The sequence below is a fragment of the Neophocaena asiaeorientalis genome, unplaced genomic scaffold (assembly GCF_003031525.2).
Source record: "Neophocaena asiaeorientalis asiaeorientalis breed wild unplaced genomic scaffold, Neophocaena_asiaeorientalis_V1.1 scaffold45, whole genome shotgun sequence".
NCBI lineage: Eukaryota > Metazoa > Chordata > Mammalia > Artiodactyla > Phocoenidae > Neophocaena > Neophocaena asiaeorientalis.
Genome location: NW_020174642.1, coordinates 9,321,908 through 9,335,561, shown reverse-complemented (window position 1 = coordinate 9,335,561; position 13,654 = coordinate 9,321,908). Strand labels below are relative to the sequence as shown.

At 47.3% G+C, this 13,654-nt stretch overlaps 1 protein-coding gene across 1 annotated transcript in view; it reads right to left on the bottom strand.

Moving 5' to 3' along the window:
* Positions 1 to 13,654, bottom strand: part of BACE2 (beta-secretase 2) — an 83,036-nt gene that overhangs the window by 15,705 nt on the left and 53,677 nt on the right. Inside the window, exons 6-8 of the mRNA XM_024758268.1 lie at positions 12,613 to 12,714; positions 7,523 to 7,672; positions 3,397 to 3,565 (exon numbers count right to left, since the gene is read on the bottom strand). Coding sequence (XP_024614036.1) covers positions 3,397 to 3,565; positions 7,523 to 7,672; positions 12,613 to 12,714 — 421 coding nt within the window. The remainder of the gene's footprint in view (positions 1 to 3,396; positions 3,566 to 7,522; positions 7,673 to 12,612; positions 12,715 to 13,654) is intronic.

Sequence of the window (13,654 nt, the reverse complement as noted above, 5' to 3'; positions counted from 1 at the left end):
AAAAAAGAAAACAAAACAAATATGATAATACTTTGAGGGAATGAAAATTCTTGTATAACTTTGGTGGTCCAGCTACTTGGAAGACAAATTAGTCAGCAGGCAGTAACACTGAAGGCTGGCATAGCAAATCACCTAGAAATTCCATTTCCAGAAGCTCTCACTCACCTGCACAAAGATGTTCAACACAGTTGAAATATCAGAAATGACCCACATGTTACTCAAGGCCAGAGTGGGTAAATAATCTGGGTATATTCTCACAATGGAATACTACACAGCAGTCAAAATGAATGACCTAGTGCTCATTTCAACATGGAAATGCTACCAAATGTAAAGTCGAGCAATCAGAGCAAGTTGACAAGGAATATGCACAGCACTAAGGCATTCATATAAATTAAAAAATGCCAAAACACCAAAACAAACGATCCTACGTTTTGGTAAAGGTACTCATTTATAAGTATACAGTAGGCAGGTTCTAAGATGACCCCCAGTGACCCCTGCTGCCTGATATCTACTCCGTGTAGTCCCCTCCCAAGTAGTATAGAACCAGGATTGCTCTGTGTGACCAGAAGAGTAGGCAGAAGTGATAGCATGGCGCTTTTAAGATTAGGTCATAAAAGGGCTGTGGCTTCTGTTTTGGGGACTCTGTTGCATGCTCTCTCTCTCTCCCTCTGTCTGGGATCACTTGCTCTGGGGTGATCAGTGCCCTACCTTGAAGACATTCAGGCAGGCCGGTGATGAGGTCCAGATGGTGAGGAAAGAGGACTCCTGCCAACAACCACGTGAGTGAACTTGGAAGTGGACCCTCCAGCCTTCAGGTGGCTGCAGCCTCACAAGAGACCATGGGCCAGAACCACCAGCTACGCCCCCTCTCAATTCCTGCCCCTAGGCACCTGCACAAGGCCATGGAATGCTGCTAAATCGGGGGTAATTGTCATATAGCAATGGATAACTAATCCAAGGTAGTTATAAGCACAAAGTGAAATTATAAGTGTGCGGTAATCAGGAGAAGAATATACACAGATTTCAGGACAAAGAGTAATTCTGAGGAAGGCAGTGGCATGGGGCTCTATTTATGTTTATTTCTATGAAAAATTTTTGAAGAAAACAAAACAAAATGTTAGCATTTGTTAAATCTGGGTGTTCCCAAGTGTGTATATAATATATGATTTCTTGCAATTGAAAACATTTTGTTATTTAAAACATGCTATAACTTAAAAATAAACACTTTTAAAAAGAAAAAGAAAGGCAGGGTATCTCTTCCACTTACTTTGGTGCTTTATTTAGACCACTGTCTAGCTCCTAACTGCTGCCCTGAGGGAAGTAATTACTTTAATGGCTAAACAATCTGCCCTAAAGAGGAGACATATCAGAGTATATTCCCACTGCTGGTAAAATCTAATGTTTAAGTACCAAGACCTTAAGTACATTAAAAAAAAAATTAGCCACAAAAAAGTAGTATAAGAGCACCTAACAAAGAATTCATGATGAAGTGCAAGAGATGGTCTGCTTAGAGACACTTAATATTAAACTATTTGCAACAGTAATTCACTCTGGAAACATACGGTGATTACGCTCTCTGAGGTATTAAGTAAAGTGGATGATATAACAGCTGTTGCCATCATAGCCTCTACTTTAATGGTATTTAACAAGAGAACAGAAACTGGGGAAATTGCTGTAGTTCTTAGATCCTCTGGGTTAGAAGAAGGGAAAGAGTCACAGTTGGGAGATACAGTGGTGTTCCAGGTTGTACAGTCCCAGGTAATGCTACAGAGAAAGCTCTCTTTCAGTGATAATCTAACAGGTTGAAAGAGTTAATACACAGCTGAAAGGTAAACATTTACTCATGACTAAGATAAAAAGAAAATGTCAAGTCTCAAGGATTCCAAGCCTTTTCACTAATATAAAGAAATCTGCACTGATATTAAGAAGATATATTGCAAGATATCAAATATGTACCTGGGGTTAGATGATTTTATTTATATAGAATATGAACTGACCTAATACTTAATTTTTCTATTGAATATTTCTCTTTTTCTGTTCTCCAAATTGTTATTCTACTTCGTGGGAATAGACAGCGTGTTGAAACAAGAATATGAAGCATCACTTACCTGCTTTATTTCCTGGGCCTCTATTTTAAGACCATGATTTAGGTAGTAAGAAATAAGAACTGAAACCTCACCTCCTGAATAAATCAGCTGTGATCATTTGGCATTTTGCCTGTGTACCCTCACCTCCTCTGTTTGCCTCCAAACCCCCTGGCTGGTTTTAGATCAGAGTGAAGGTCTGGTCCGAGTACAGGCTACCAGCATGGTCAGCCAGCACCCCTGCCTGTCATGCAACTACATCTAATGTCTAAGACTTTTTTCTTCATCATGTCCGTATTGTCTTTCCTTCACTACATGGCAGTCTTGTATTTCACTACAACCCTTGATTTTCTTGTTTTATCTTTTTGTTGTCAGTTCTTTTTCTACCTCACATTTCTTGTTCTCCTCTTTAGCATGTTACCAGTACAACTTGGGGATTCCCTTCTGTTCCTGATCCCAAATCCAATGTACTGGGACATTTTCAGTCCTCTGAAACCCTATCCTGAGCGCGGCATCTCTCTCGGCCTCCGCCCTGGTGTACGTGCTTTCTCCATCCCTCCAGCGACTCCATCTCCTGCTACTTCTGTGATTTGCTTTCTCCTTGCCAGCTTGGGCTATCGGTCAGAAGTACCTGATTCTCCCTCTAAATCGTGTGCTGTGGGAACACTTCATTCCAAGCAAGCCGCTAACTCTGTGACATTTCCAAGTGGAAGCGGTTTGACCATCCTATCAACTTTACTGTGCTCTCCTGGTTTCTCTGAAGATCCACCCATTCCTTAAGCTAGACCTCACCGAATAATGCTGCTGTGTCACCCTCATAGCAACTCTTCAGAAAAAATACTATGAGGAAAATACACTCACCATTTTAGAATTTCTAGAAATAGCACTGACAGGCATTTACCTCTGATTTCATAACAAGGATATCTTGGAGGAAGAAAATACACACAGCTTATCTATGCATTTTCTTTTTTATTCATTTTGCTTTTACTGTCCAAAAACTGTAATTCATCCCCAAGGCCCCACAGAGTATTTTTATTCCCGGTATGAGATGCCGTTTTGAGTTTAAGATGAGAGATAATTGCACTGGATTTATGTGTCAAGCACTGGACTAAAAGTCTGACATGGGTTATTCTCACTTACTCCTCTCCGCAATCCCCCAGTACACTTTGTGGATAAGACTTTGATCTCTGAGATAGGCGTGAGTGAAAGAATTCAAGGCCACCTGATTCATCATCAAGAACTGCTTCCAAGTCAGTTATCTGACATCAGGTGCCCTTGTGAGGGCCCCCTGTCCAATTCAAGCATCGCTTACCTGCACAGGGGCTGGCTGCGAAGCCCACCCTCTTCCGAGCTCTGTCAAAGACCACGTAGAAGCCCTCCATCACGGTAGCACCAATCACCAGCGCGTTTGTGGACGGTGAAATGCCGAATCGGTAACATTCATAATTCAAGCCAGCCCCCATCATGGGCTGAATGTAAAGCTGTTGAAAAGGAAAGAGCAAACAAGAAAAAACACGAGTCAGGCGACGTCACCAAACTGTCGAGGCTGCCGTGCGCTCAGACTCTCCAAGGTGCCCTGGGAGCTGCGGAGGATGGAGAGGACGCTACCAGCCCTGACATCCAGGAGCTGGGACCATGTGCCTGGTGATAAATACTACTGAAGTGATAGGAACATGCGCACCACCTCTGACTGTGCCCAGGTACACCCATCCAGCAGATGTCTATCTGTCCGTCCATCCATCTGTCGTCTACGTGCTCAACACTTACTGAGCACTTAAGAAGGCCTAGACGCTGTCCTCAGTACCAGCCGTACAAAGATGAATAACAGCACATGCTCCCCGCACGATCAAAACGTACATGATCGAACTGACACGTGAGGAAGATGAACATCAGTGCACTTGCCCCGTGCAGGGAGGGCCGGAGGGAAAGGGGTCTCAAGGCATGAAGGTGAGCAAGGACACGCCAGGACTGTTCCCAGAGTCATCAACCTGCTGGACATCAAGCAGCTGCCATGTCCAGGTGGTGAGTCCAGCAGTTAGAACCCCGCACTGATTGATGTCTGTCTGTATACCCTTCTTCGAGGCAAGGAATCATCCTATTCTTCACATAGTCTTGGCACCTAGGCATCTGGTATATGCCGGGCACACAGTAGGGCCTCAGCAAATGGGTATTAAATGAATGAGCTTGAGCAGTGTGATGAAACAGACAACTTCTCCTGAGGGTCAACGTAAATTAAGAAAAGATGGCGATACACTTGGCTACCACCGAAACGTTTCCATTTAGGGCTCTGTAAGCAGGTCCTAGAACATAAACACACACACACACACACACACACACACACACACACACACACACACACACTCTTACCTTTGAAGGAACTAATTCCATACTAAACCCCCCCAAAATCACCAAATAAAATGCAAATGATGACACTGATACAAACTGAATTTGTATCTTTCCCTCTGTCCTTTCTGTGTGTGTGCCAGTTGACTTCCAATAAAAATTCCAGACTGTAAATTCTGTAACATGTTGGGAAAGCTCCAGTATTGCTGGGTCTCAGAATAAAATGCCTGCCTTCTAACTAAAATAGCACAAATAGACAAACCGGTGGTATTTAGACTGAAACTATTTATGTTTCTAGGATTGTATGAAAAAAAAAATCAGAATTTGCCTGTGGGTTGGGCTTGGGGGCTGCTTTTTTAGACAGGCCAAATAGGATTCAGCCCATGTGTTTCTGGAAAATAGGTTGGGGATGGACACACTGTTTTTTGGCATGACTCTTCTGCACTAGCAATCGATTGCCCATCTACTGCTGCTGATGCCTGAACGGTCCTGGGCAGGGGCCTCATTCTAAAACTGGTGACAAGGAGCCTTGATGATTGGCCTGAGTGTTAGTTAGGAAGGGTTTCAGTTGGGCAGAGCTGGGGTGTTAGGAGGGGACCCCCAGCGCTGTTCCCAGGCATGTGCTTGTGAGGTTCTCATCGGGTCATGGTTCATAACTGCCATCCTTTCTCAACAAGGCAATGGAAAGCAAACGGGATTGGGGCAGTGAATACATCAGGAAAACACGGGAAAGCATATTTTTAAAAAGTGAAAATGTGGACAATGTCAAAATTAGACAAAAGATATCTACAGTCTTGTAAGTGAGAATAAAACTGAATTCTTATCCAGAGTTATGCAAATTAGATGCAATACTCCCAAACATCCCTCATTATATCTTCACGCTCCCCAGTGCTCAGCCCTAAAAATGGCTGGCGGTCCCCAGCAGACCTTCAGCTCTGCCTGCCCTGGACATAATTATAGATTTTCCCCATGAATGCCTGCTTCCCTCCTACTTCTTATGAGTCCCTGACTATCGACTCACCCACATGCCATTTATTCTCCAGTTCACATTCACCTTTGTCCTCAAGCTGGGTTTCAACTTTAGTTACAAATCACCTTGATGAAATAATGTCCACATTTTGCTGTTGGGCTGACCAAAATTTAATCACAGAGAGCACATTATTTTAAGGATGCTAAAAACATATCATTCTAACACCACTCTATGCGGTGCTGTTCATCCAAGGTTACTGCGCTCTTCTGAAAACGTCTCTGGCAAGTATTATTATTTCTTTTTTATAGTTAAAGAGACTGACACAGAAAGGGCTAAGTGATTTGTTCAAAGTTATAGTGTGAGTCAAGGGCAGTACTGAGAATATAACTCAAGCTTCCAGCTCTCAGCGTATGTGTCCTCTGTTGGGCCGTATTTCTCATAAAGCTTTCAATCCTTTCCCCTACAACTCTCCATTTGTGGAATGCACTTTCCCCCCATGTGAAGTTGAGAAAGGGGAAAAGCCAAATTATCATTTACTTTTTTCTTCTGAAATTATTCCTCTCTCCCTATCCCCCAGTCCCACTCCTTTATCCCAAATTCAGCAAACTGCAACAAAGACACATTGATCTGTCCATTCAACAAACAGTTATTATTATGTACCACCCTCTACCACGTGGCAATGCTAGGGAAGGAAGGATGATCTTTAAACCTCATGGTTCTCATCTTCAAGGAATTAAGAATTTAATGGGGGAAGAAACATAAGTGTGTGTGCGATTAGAGAAAAAAGAAGTCAAATGAAAAAGCCAAGGGCATAAACTCTACCCTGAAGATATGATTCTGGGCCAGATGAGTGGAGGCTAGAAAACATGCATTATGAGTTTGAAGGGCAAGCTTACCAATGGGTCATTCTGCTCAGCAGAGGTTCAACAAAGAGGGGTTGTTTGCACTGGGTCTTAAAGGATGGGAGGAATGTGGATACACAGATGGAGTGGGGAGGAGGGGGCATTTCAGGCAGGGGGTTGGCGGAAGCAAAGGCGAGGAGACGGCAGCGGGCACCCAGTGCTGGAGGAGAGCCACCAAGAGTGCAGGGTCAAGGGCGCAGCAGGAAATACGCTGGGGAGTCAGCACGGGTCCCGTGAGGTCATGGAAAGCCACACTGGCGAATGAGGCCTCCAGGACTGTAGTAGTGGGGTGGAGAGCTGTGGCTTAGCAAGATGAATCTGGCGATAGTTTTAGGAGGAGGAGAGGGTGGGGGTGTGTGGAGGGTCCCGAGGTGGTAGTGAGAGGGGATGTGAGTGAGGGCTCTGGGGATGGAGAGGGGGAGGAAGAGGTGAGACACATGACGGGGGAAGACACATGACGGGGGAAGACGGAACTTGGTCTATGTAACAAGATGCTTAGGATAAAGGAGGAATCAACGATTTACTGAATATGGAAAAACTGCTGTTTCCATCTCTGAGCATCCAGTGTTAGTCTCTATTCATAAATAAATCAGAGGTAAACATATATTGATGTTGTGGTAGATTCTGCAAAAATGGCCTCAAGTCTTAACTTTCCTTGTAGCCACACCCTTGTGATGTGACCTTGCAGCTCTTCCCATTGGGAGGTGGTGTCTACGTCCCCACCCCAGTTATCCGGGCTGCCCCTGGCCTGGTTTGGGAAACATTGTGCAAGAGGTGGTGGCCAGTCCCAGGGCCTCGACTTCAGGAGCACCTGCAGGTTTCTTTTCTCTCTCACAGAATCCTGCTGCCACTGTCTGAGGCAGCTGCTGGGTGGTGAGAGACAATGGCCCCACCCCTCCACCAATCGAGCCACCAGATAGATATGCAAGTGTGGCCGTCGGAGACCATCGTAAGCCAAGGCCACCCTATCCCTGGCCCACCACCAGCTGACTAGAGACCATGTGAGCAAGCCAGCCGAGACCAGCAGACCTGCCCAGACTCACGAGCAGAAATATAAGCTCACTGATTAAAGCCGCTGGATTTTGTGGTTGTTTGTTACGCGGCACCGTCATGGTAATTGTGACCTAATACAGGTGTAGTATTGAAATGCACTCATCATGCATGAAGTGCTTTCCTTTTGCACGTTCCATGTTAAAAAGAGAAAACACAGTCCAAGTTCATACCTGAGGCAGGACAGTTATGCGGAATGATCTGCTGGAGTTCTCATCTCTCAGGTAGATGGAGATTTTAGGGAAATAAGACCAAGGTGTTTCAGAATTTGTCCAGCATGCCAGCTGGGACCCCGTCCAGAAACCATCAGAGAATTCTGGAATCTAGACAAAACAAGATCACATGACAAACAATGACGGGTCTGGCAGAACAACAGGAAGCAGCTCTCAGCTCTCCTCATTACCTTGCCAGACGCCCGTGGCGATAAACACTGCTTAATTTGGATGTAAAGCAAGACATCGGTCCTCTGGAAGAGTGATGGTGATGACAAAATCACAATTATTAAAATTACCGAGGCGTGTGGAAAACTCACTGGTGTTAGGCACTGCTAGGGGCACTTCGCAGCACTAAGTACTTTAATCCTCAAACACCCGCATCAGGGCAGTAACATCATCCCCTCCACTTTACAGATGAGGAAACCAATGCTCAGAGAAGTGAAATAACTCACCCAAGGTCACACTGTAGTAGGCAATACCCTTTAGAAGACAGACCAGATCTTAAATGTGGTGCTCAAGGCCCTTTTGGGCATCAAGTTCCCTATAAATTCCCTGAGCCCAGTAAGCTTCCTACTGATGCAGAGCCCTGCGGGGGCTCTCTGCTCTTCTGGAACATCTTTCTCCTCCCCCAGATCTCACCTCCAATGCCACCTTGTCCAGGAAGCCCTCCTTGACTGCCCCCCACAGTGCTGGTACTCCACCATATATCTCTCCCCCTTGACCTTTCTCCTTGTAGCAGTTTTAATTTTAAATTTATTGGTGTGATTGGTTAACTTCTGTTTCTGGCACTAGAATCTGATTCTTCTAACGACACAGGTGTGCTGTCTGCTCCCCCAACTCCTCCCCATAGCCTTAACACCTGGCCCACAGGAAAGACTCAGGGAATGTTTGTGGGTAAAAAAATGAATGGCCGAGAATGCAGAATGTTTGTTCACCTGTGCCTCTCATCCGGGGACCAGAAGGGCAATGCCAACCATGCTTACCCACTAACTGCTGAATCTGCAAGCTAATTACGAATTACTTCTGTGCCTTCTCAGCAGGCCCAGTGACGCTTCCAGAGCGGGCCTGCCCTGTTCCTGCCAGCTCCCCGAGGGAAGGACTATGGTGGATGTGTCTCTTTTAACACACCCAGCACACTGCACTGCTCAGGTCAGAACTAGAAGAGCATGTGATGGGGCCGAGCTAGGAGGGCATGAGACAGGGTGGAGCTAGGAGGGCATGTGATGGGGAGGAGCTAGGAGGGCGTGTGATGGGGAGGAGCTAGGAGGGCATGTGATGGGGCGGAGCTAGGAGGGCATGTGACGGGGCGGAGCTAGGAGGGCACGTGACAGGGCAGAGCTAGGAGGGCATGTGACAGAGAGGAGCTAGGAGGGCATGTGATGTGGAGGAGCTAGGAGGGCGTGTGACGGGGAGGAGCTAGGAGGGCGTGTGACAGGGCAGAGCTAGGAGGGCATGTGACAGGGGAGGACATGTGACGGGGCGGAGCTAGGAGGGCATGTGACAGGGGAGGACATGTGACAGGGGAGGAGCTAGGAGGGCATGTGACGGGGCGGAGCTAGCAGGGCATGAGACGGGGTGGAGCTAGGAGGGCATGTGACAGGGGAGGAGCTAGGAGGGCATGTGACGGGTATGTGGGGTGGAGCTGGAAGAGTGTTGACTGGGAGGAAGGGGTATCTGTCAAGGTCCCCGAGGAAGAAGCACATGAGCTGAGTTGAGGGGCAGGTGGGCGTCAGGGAGATGTGGTGGGGAGAGCAGGCAGGGCATGGACCCTGTCCCACTAGACAACGTGATGGCCATGGAGGCTGGCACTGAGGACAGGAAGGGGCAGGAGATGAGGCTGGGAAGGACCTAGGGGCACCATCGTGCATTTATCAGAGATCATTTATCAGGAATCTGAGCGCTGTGGCACATGGGGTGGGATTAAGGCATCCAAGCAGGATTTGTGTAGGTCACTGGTTCTTTGAGTCTAACCTCCAAGGAATCAGCCTGGGCTAGACAGATGCATTTGAAAGTCAGTGACCAATGGGTGGGAAGGGATGGTGTGGCCATGGATGGGATCGCTTAGGAGAGGGTACAGGGAGAAGAGAGGGGCGTAGTACCCACCCTGAGAAAGGGAGCAGCAAAGGAGACCCCCATGAAGAGGAACACAGGCATTAGAAGAGGTCCTGGGAGGAGGGTGTTACGGAAGCTGAGAGAACAGGTAAGGAAGGTGAGCAGGGGTGCTGCAGAGGTCAAGGAAGATAGAAAGTGAGCAAACTGGGTGTCCCTGGACGAATACGGAGTGAGAGCTGCCTGCTCAGGGCCTCGCGGCCATGTGCCGCCGCCCTCGGGGCAGAGAACCGGGAGGAAGCTCCTGCGGTCTCTTCCCCCATCACAGGTTCTCCACTGAAACTGTCAGTGCCGATCTGCAAAGTCTCTAATGCTGGCCTTCATAGGTTTGCACATTTTATAAGAATGAAGCCAGGTTGAAATATGTATCACAGGGAAGGACCCCTCACTGAATGAGCTGAGAAGGGGTGGGGCAGTCACTTTGCTGGATTCCAGGAAGAGTGGGGCGTGGCTAGGGTTGCACGAGAGGGCACAGAGCTCCAGTTTCCAGCTGAACAATGAGGCTCAGAGGGGCCAAGTAACTTGCCTAAGAGGCACAGCTCGGGACTGGATGGGGGACCGTCTACCTCCAAAGAGGTGCCTGCAAGTCCGGAAAGCCTCCCTGGGGGACAAGCCTTGTGTCCCGGGGGAGAGTTTGGACATTCAGATCATAGAGTTGAAAGTCAGAAGTCGATTTACAGCAGGTGTCTTCCTACTTCTGGGTCTTACAGAGGGAGAAGCACCGTGCCTGAGCTGACAAGGGGGCCACAGCTGGGCAGGAAGGAAGCCCAGGTCCCCGCCAGACACAGAACTCCCCACCAGGCTCATTGAAAACTACAGACCTACACAGAGCACAGGGAACTATATTCAATATCGTGCAATGACCTATAACGGAAAAGAATCTGAAAAAGAATACCTATGTATGTATAACTGGATCACTTTGCTGTACGTCTGAAAGTAACACAACATTGCAAATTAACTATACTTCAATAATTAAAAAGAACTACGGACCTACAAACCATTCATTTCTAAAATGCCATCTGAAGAATCTAGGCCCAGAGACAGAGCCCGGCATCTGTATGGTGTTTAACTCTTCAAAGCCGGTCCTCTCCTTAACTAAGAAAGAAAACCTGAGCCAAGAGAGCCGGCTGAGATGAACCCGGCAGAGAGAGAGAACGCGCACGTCTCTGGTCCACGCACCATGAGACAGAGACAGCTCCCACCCTCGCTGAGCTTTCCCTGCTCCAGACAAACATCCTCCCCAGGCCTCTCCCTCCTGATGGAGCCACTGAAATCAGAGGATAATTTTAGACGAGGCAGACAAATTTTGTACTCTCATTCCTTCTCGTGCTTTAATTACAGTCAGGTACTGCTGGACACGTGCTGTGCTGACCTCAGGGGTGCTAGCGCCCCTCTGCCACAGTCCTGCTGGTCCCCGCCGAAGTCACGGACTCTGCAGAGACCGAGGCTGGCCACGGGCTTGTTGGAGTCACACGCTGATGCAGAACGTCCTTGGGACGGCTGTCAAACACTCCTAGCTCAGAATAGCAAATCTGAAGGTGCTCGTGTTGATTTCACTGAGGCCAGTTTTACTCTGAAGAAGGCAGCATATCGCTCTGCATTTCCAGCACAGTCTGGTTTTCAGCCAGTTTTCTAAATTTAAGGCACTAAGAATGTGACCTGCCAGTTTCTTCTGATTCAGCAGATATTAGACACGCAGTGGACAAAAAAGGCAGTCCGCCGCTCCCTTGACCTTCAGCTCACAAAGGACCTCGGCGTTGTTTCTTCCTGCTTTTTCCCCTCTGCATTCTTCTGACGTGCCTGCTGCCCTTCCGACAGCACATTCAGACTTTTCCAGTTTGGGTCCAGGACAAGCAAAAACCCTGCTCTTCCTTCCCCTGTCCTGCTGTCACCTGTAACAGAGCAACTGCTGTGCATCTCCTATCAATCATTCTTTGGATTTGGCCAGCCCGGTGGTGTTGTGGGACTGTCAGCCCCAACTGGGGTCAGTGCCAATAGAAAGACTTTGCGCAGGAAACGCTCATTTTTGGTCACTTTGCCAGGGTGGCCCTGCGTGAACAGATGCTCATGAAGACACCCACGAAGTCGAGAGAAACGTTTATCTTGTGTCGAGACAAACAGTAGTAGCACTGTGGTTTGGACATGAAATAGAAGCTCTTCTTGCCCGAGCACGTGGTGCCAGGCTTTTACGCCCGACCCTCCTCACAGCCCCACGACAAGAACACGGAGACTCTCAAGGGGCACCAAGAGCCCTCTCCGGGCACTCAGCTAATAAGTGGCAGAAGCTAGAGATGAAATTCAATTCCATCTGCCCTTTAAGGCTGCGGTCCTCCCACTTAATGCCCTGTGGTCTATCCTGTTGCCTTGAACTAACTGGAAAGTTGGGGTCACACTGGGAATACTGTTAACCAGGCCCTCAAAAGGCATGTTGTCCTTGACCATGATTTTAATTGTATTTCAAAGCATGGCCATAAAAGAATTATTACATTGGTGGATTACCCTTTGTCTTCTGTGAATCTCATTCCTTTACAGAAGTAGGAATTACAATCCCAGCATAGCTTGGATGAAGGCCAAAAAAGGAGTACAATTTTTGGTTTGTTTTAAAGGCTACAAACATATTCCTGGTTTACTACTTACTTTACTATAGTACATTACCAACTGGTTCTTTTCCCCCTTAGATTAAAAAAGTACTATGCTAACTGCAATGTTATTTGAAATACTAAAAAGCACTACCCCTTCAGATCCAAGTCCTCTGAGGTTAAAGTGAAGGAATTATTTGCTGGTTAATATCAAAGAATAAGACTGTGAACTTAATAAGTAATCATTAAAATAAAACCACCTCAAAATCCTCAGACGGAGACTCTTAGACTACGTGGCGGTATTCCCCAGCATGCGGTCATGACCTGGTGTGGCCTCTGAGATTCATCCCGAGTACTCACCAGAGACGTGCGGGCCACTGCCTCCACCACGGCGTCAAACACCTTCTGGGGCAAGCGCAGCAGTGTGGTGCCACTGTCCACGATGGCCTTGTCCGCGTTATACTAGAACGGGGAGAGGGGGTGGGGAGAAGGCTCATGAGCGACAGGGCACCCGCATCAGTGCACGGCTCCAGCCCACCGTCACCGTGGATCTGTGATACACACATTCGGCAGTCACGGTACCTCCTTGGGGGCTACAATTCATTTCATCTTCTCAGAACTTGGGAACTGAGAACTTCCTTGCCCAATGTTCTCATTATAGATAAAGAAACCGAGGCCAGGAAAGGGCAGTGACATTGACCGAAATCAACAGCCGAAGGCAGGGCTTTTCTCTTACTCAGCAGTGGCCAGATTCCGTCAGGGATCCCCCAAAGAGGGAAGACCCATTTGTCTTTAGAGGTTGAAATGATACATTAAATGTCATTTATACAGATCATGAAAACTCAACTCTCTATTACCCTGCTAGTGGAGAAGGAGGGGGAAGGACAGTTTTTCAGTAGACACCCCATATTTGCATTTAGAATGGAACCAAAGCCACCTTCAGCGAGAGAATCTCACACACACAGAGGCATTCCCAGCCCTGACCCCGCCTCTGTCACTCTTTATGTGGCCGAGTGGGAAGAATGCAGGTCAGTGGGCCAAGACCAGAGTAGTCACCCAACCTCTAGGGACATAACTGTATGAGCAAGGCTGCCCAGGAATGGAATGAGTCGTGGGCAACTTAGTCCTCCTGCCTCTATGGCAAATCCATGAGTCGTATGACCAAATACACCAAGCAGGTCAAAAGGAAATAAGGATTTGTTTAGGTAGCAGGTGGGAGGAGTGAAGAATTTTGAGAAATTGAAATACAGCAACTGACTCATATTTTTTCAAATGTAAAACGAATTTCAGTTTAGAAACGAAGTTAATTGAAATATAATCTAGTTTGTTCGCGCTCGTATGTGTAAGAAAAGCTCGCACACTGAAATGCTGGGCGGTGGGACGTCCTGGGTTTTGTTGTTTG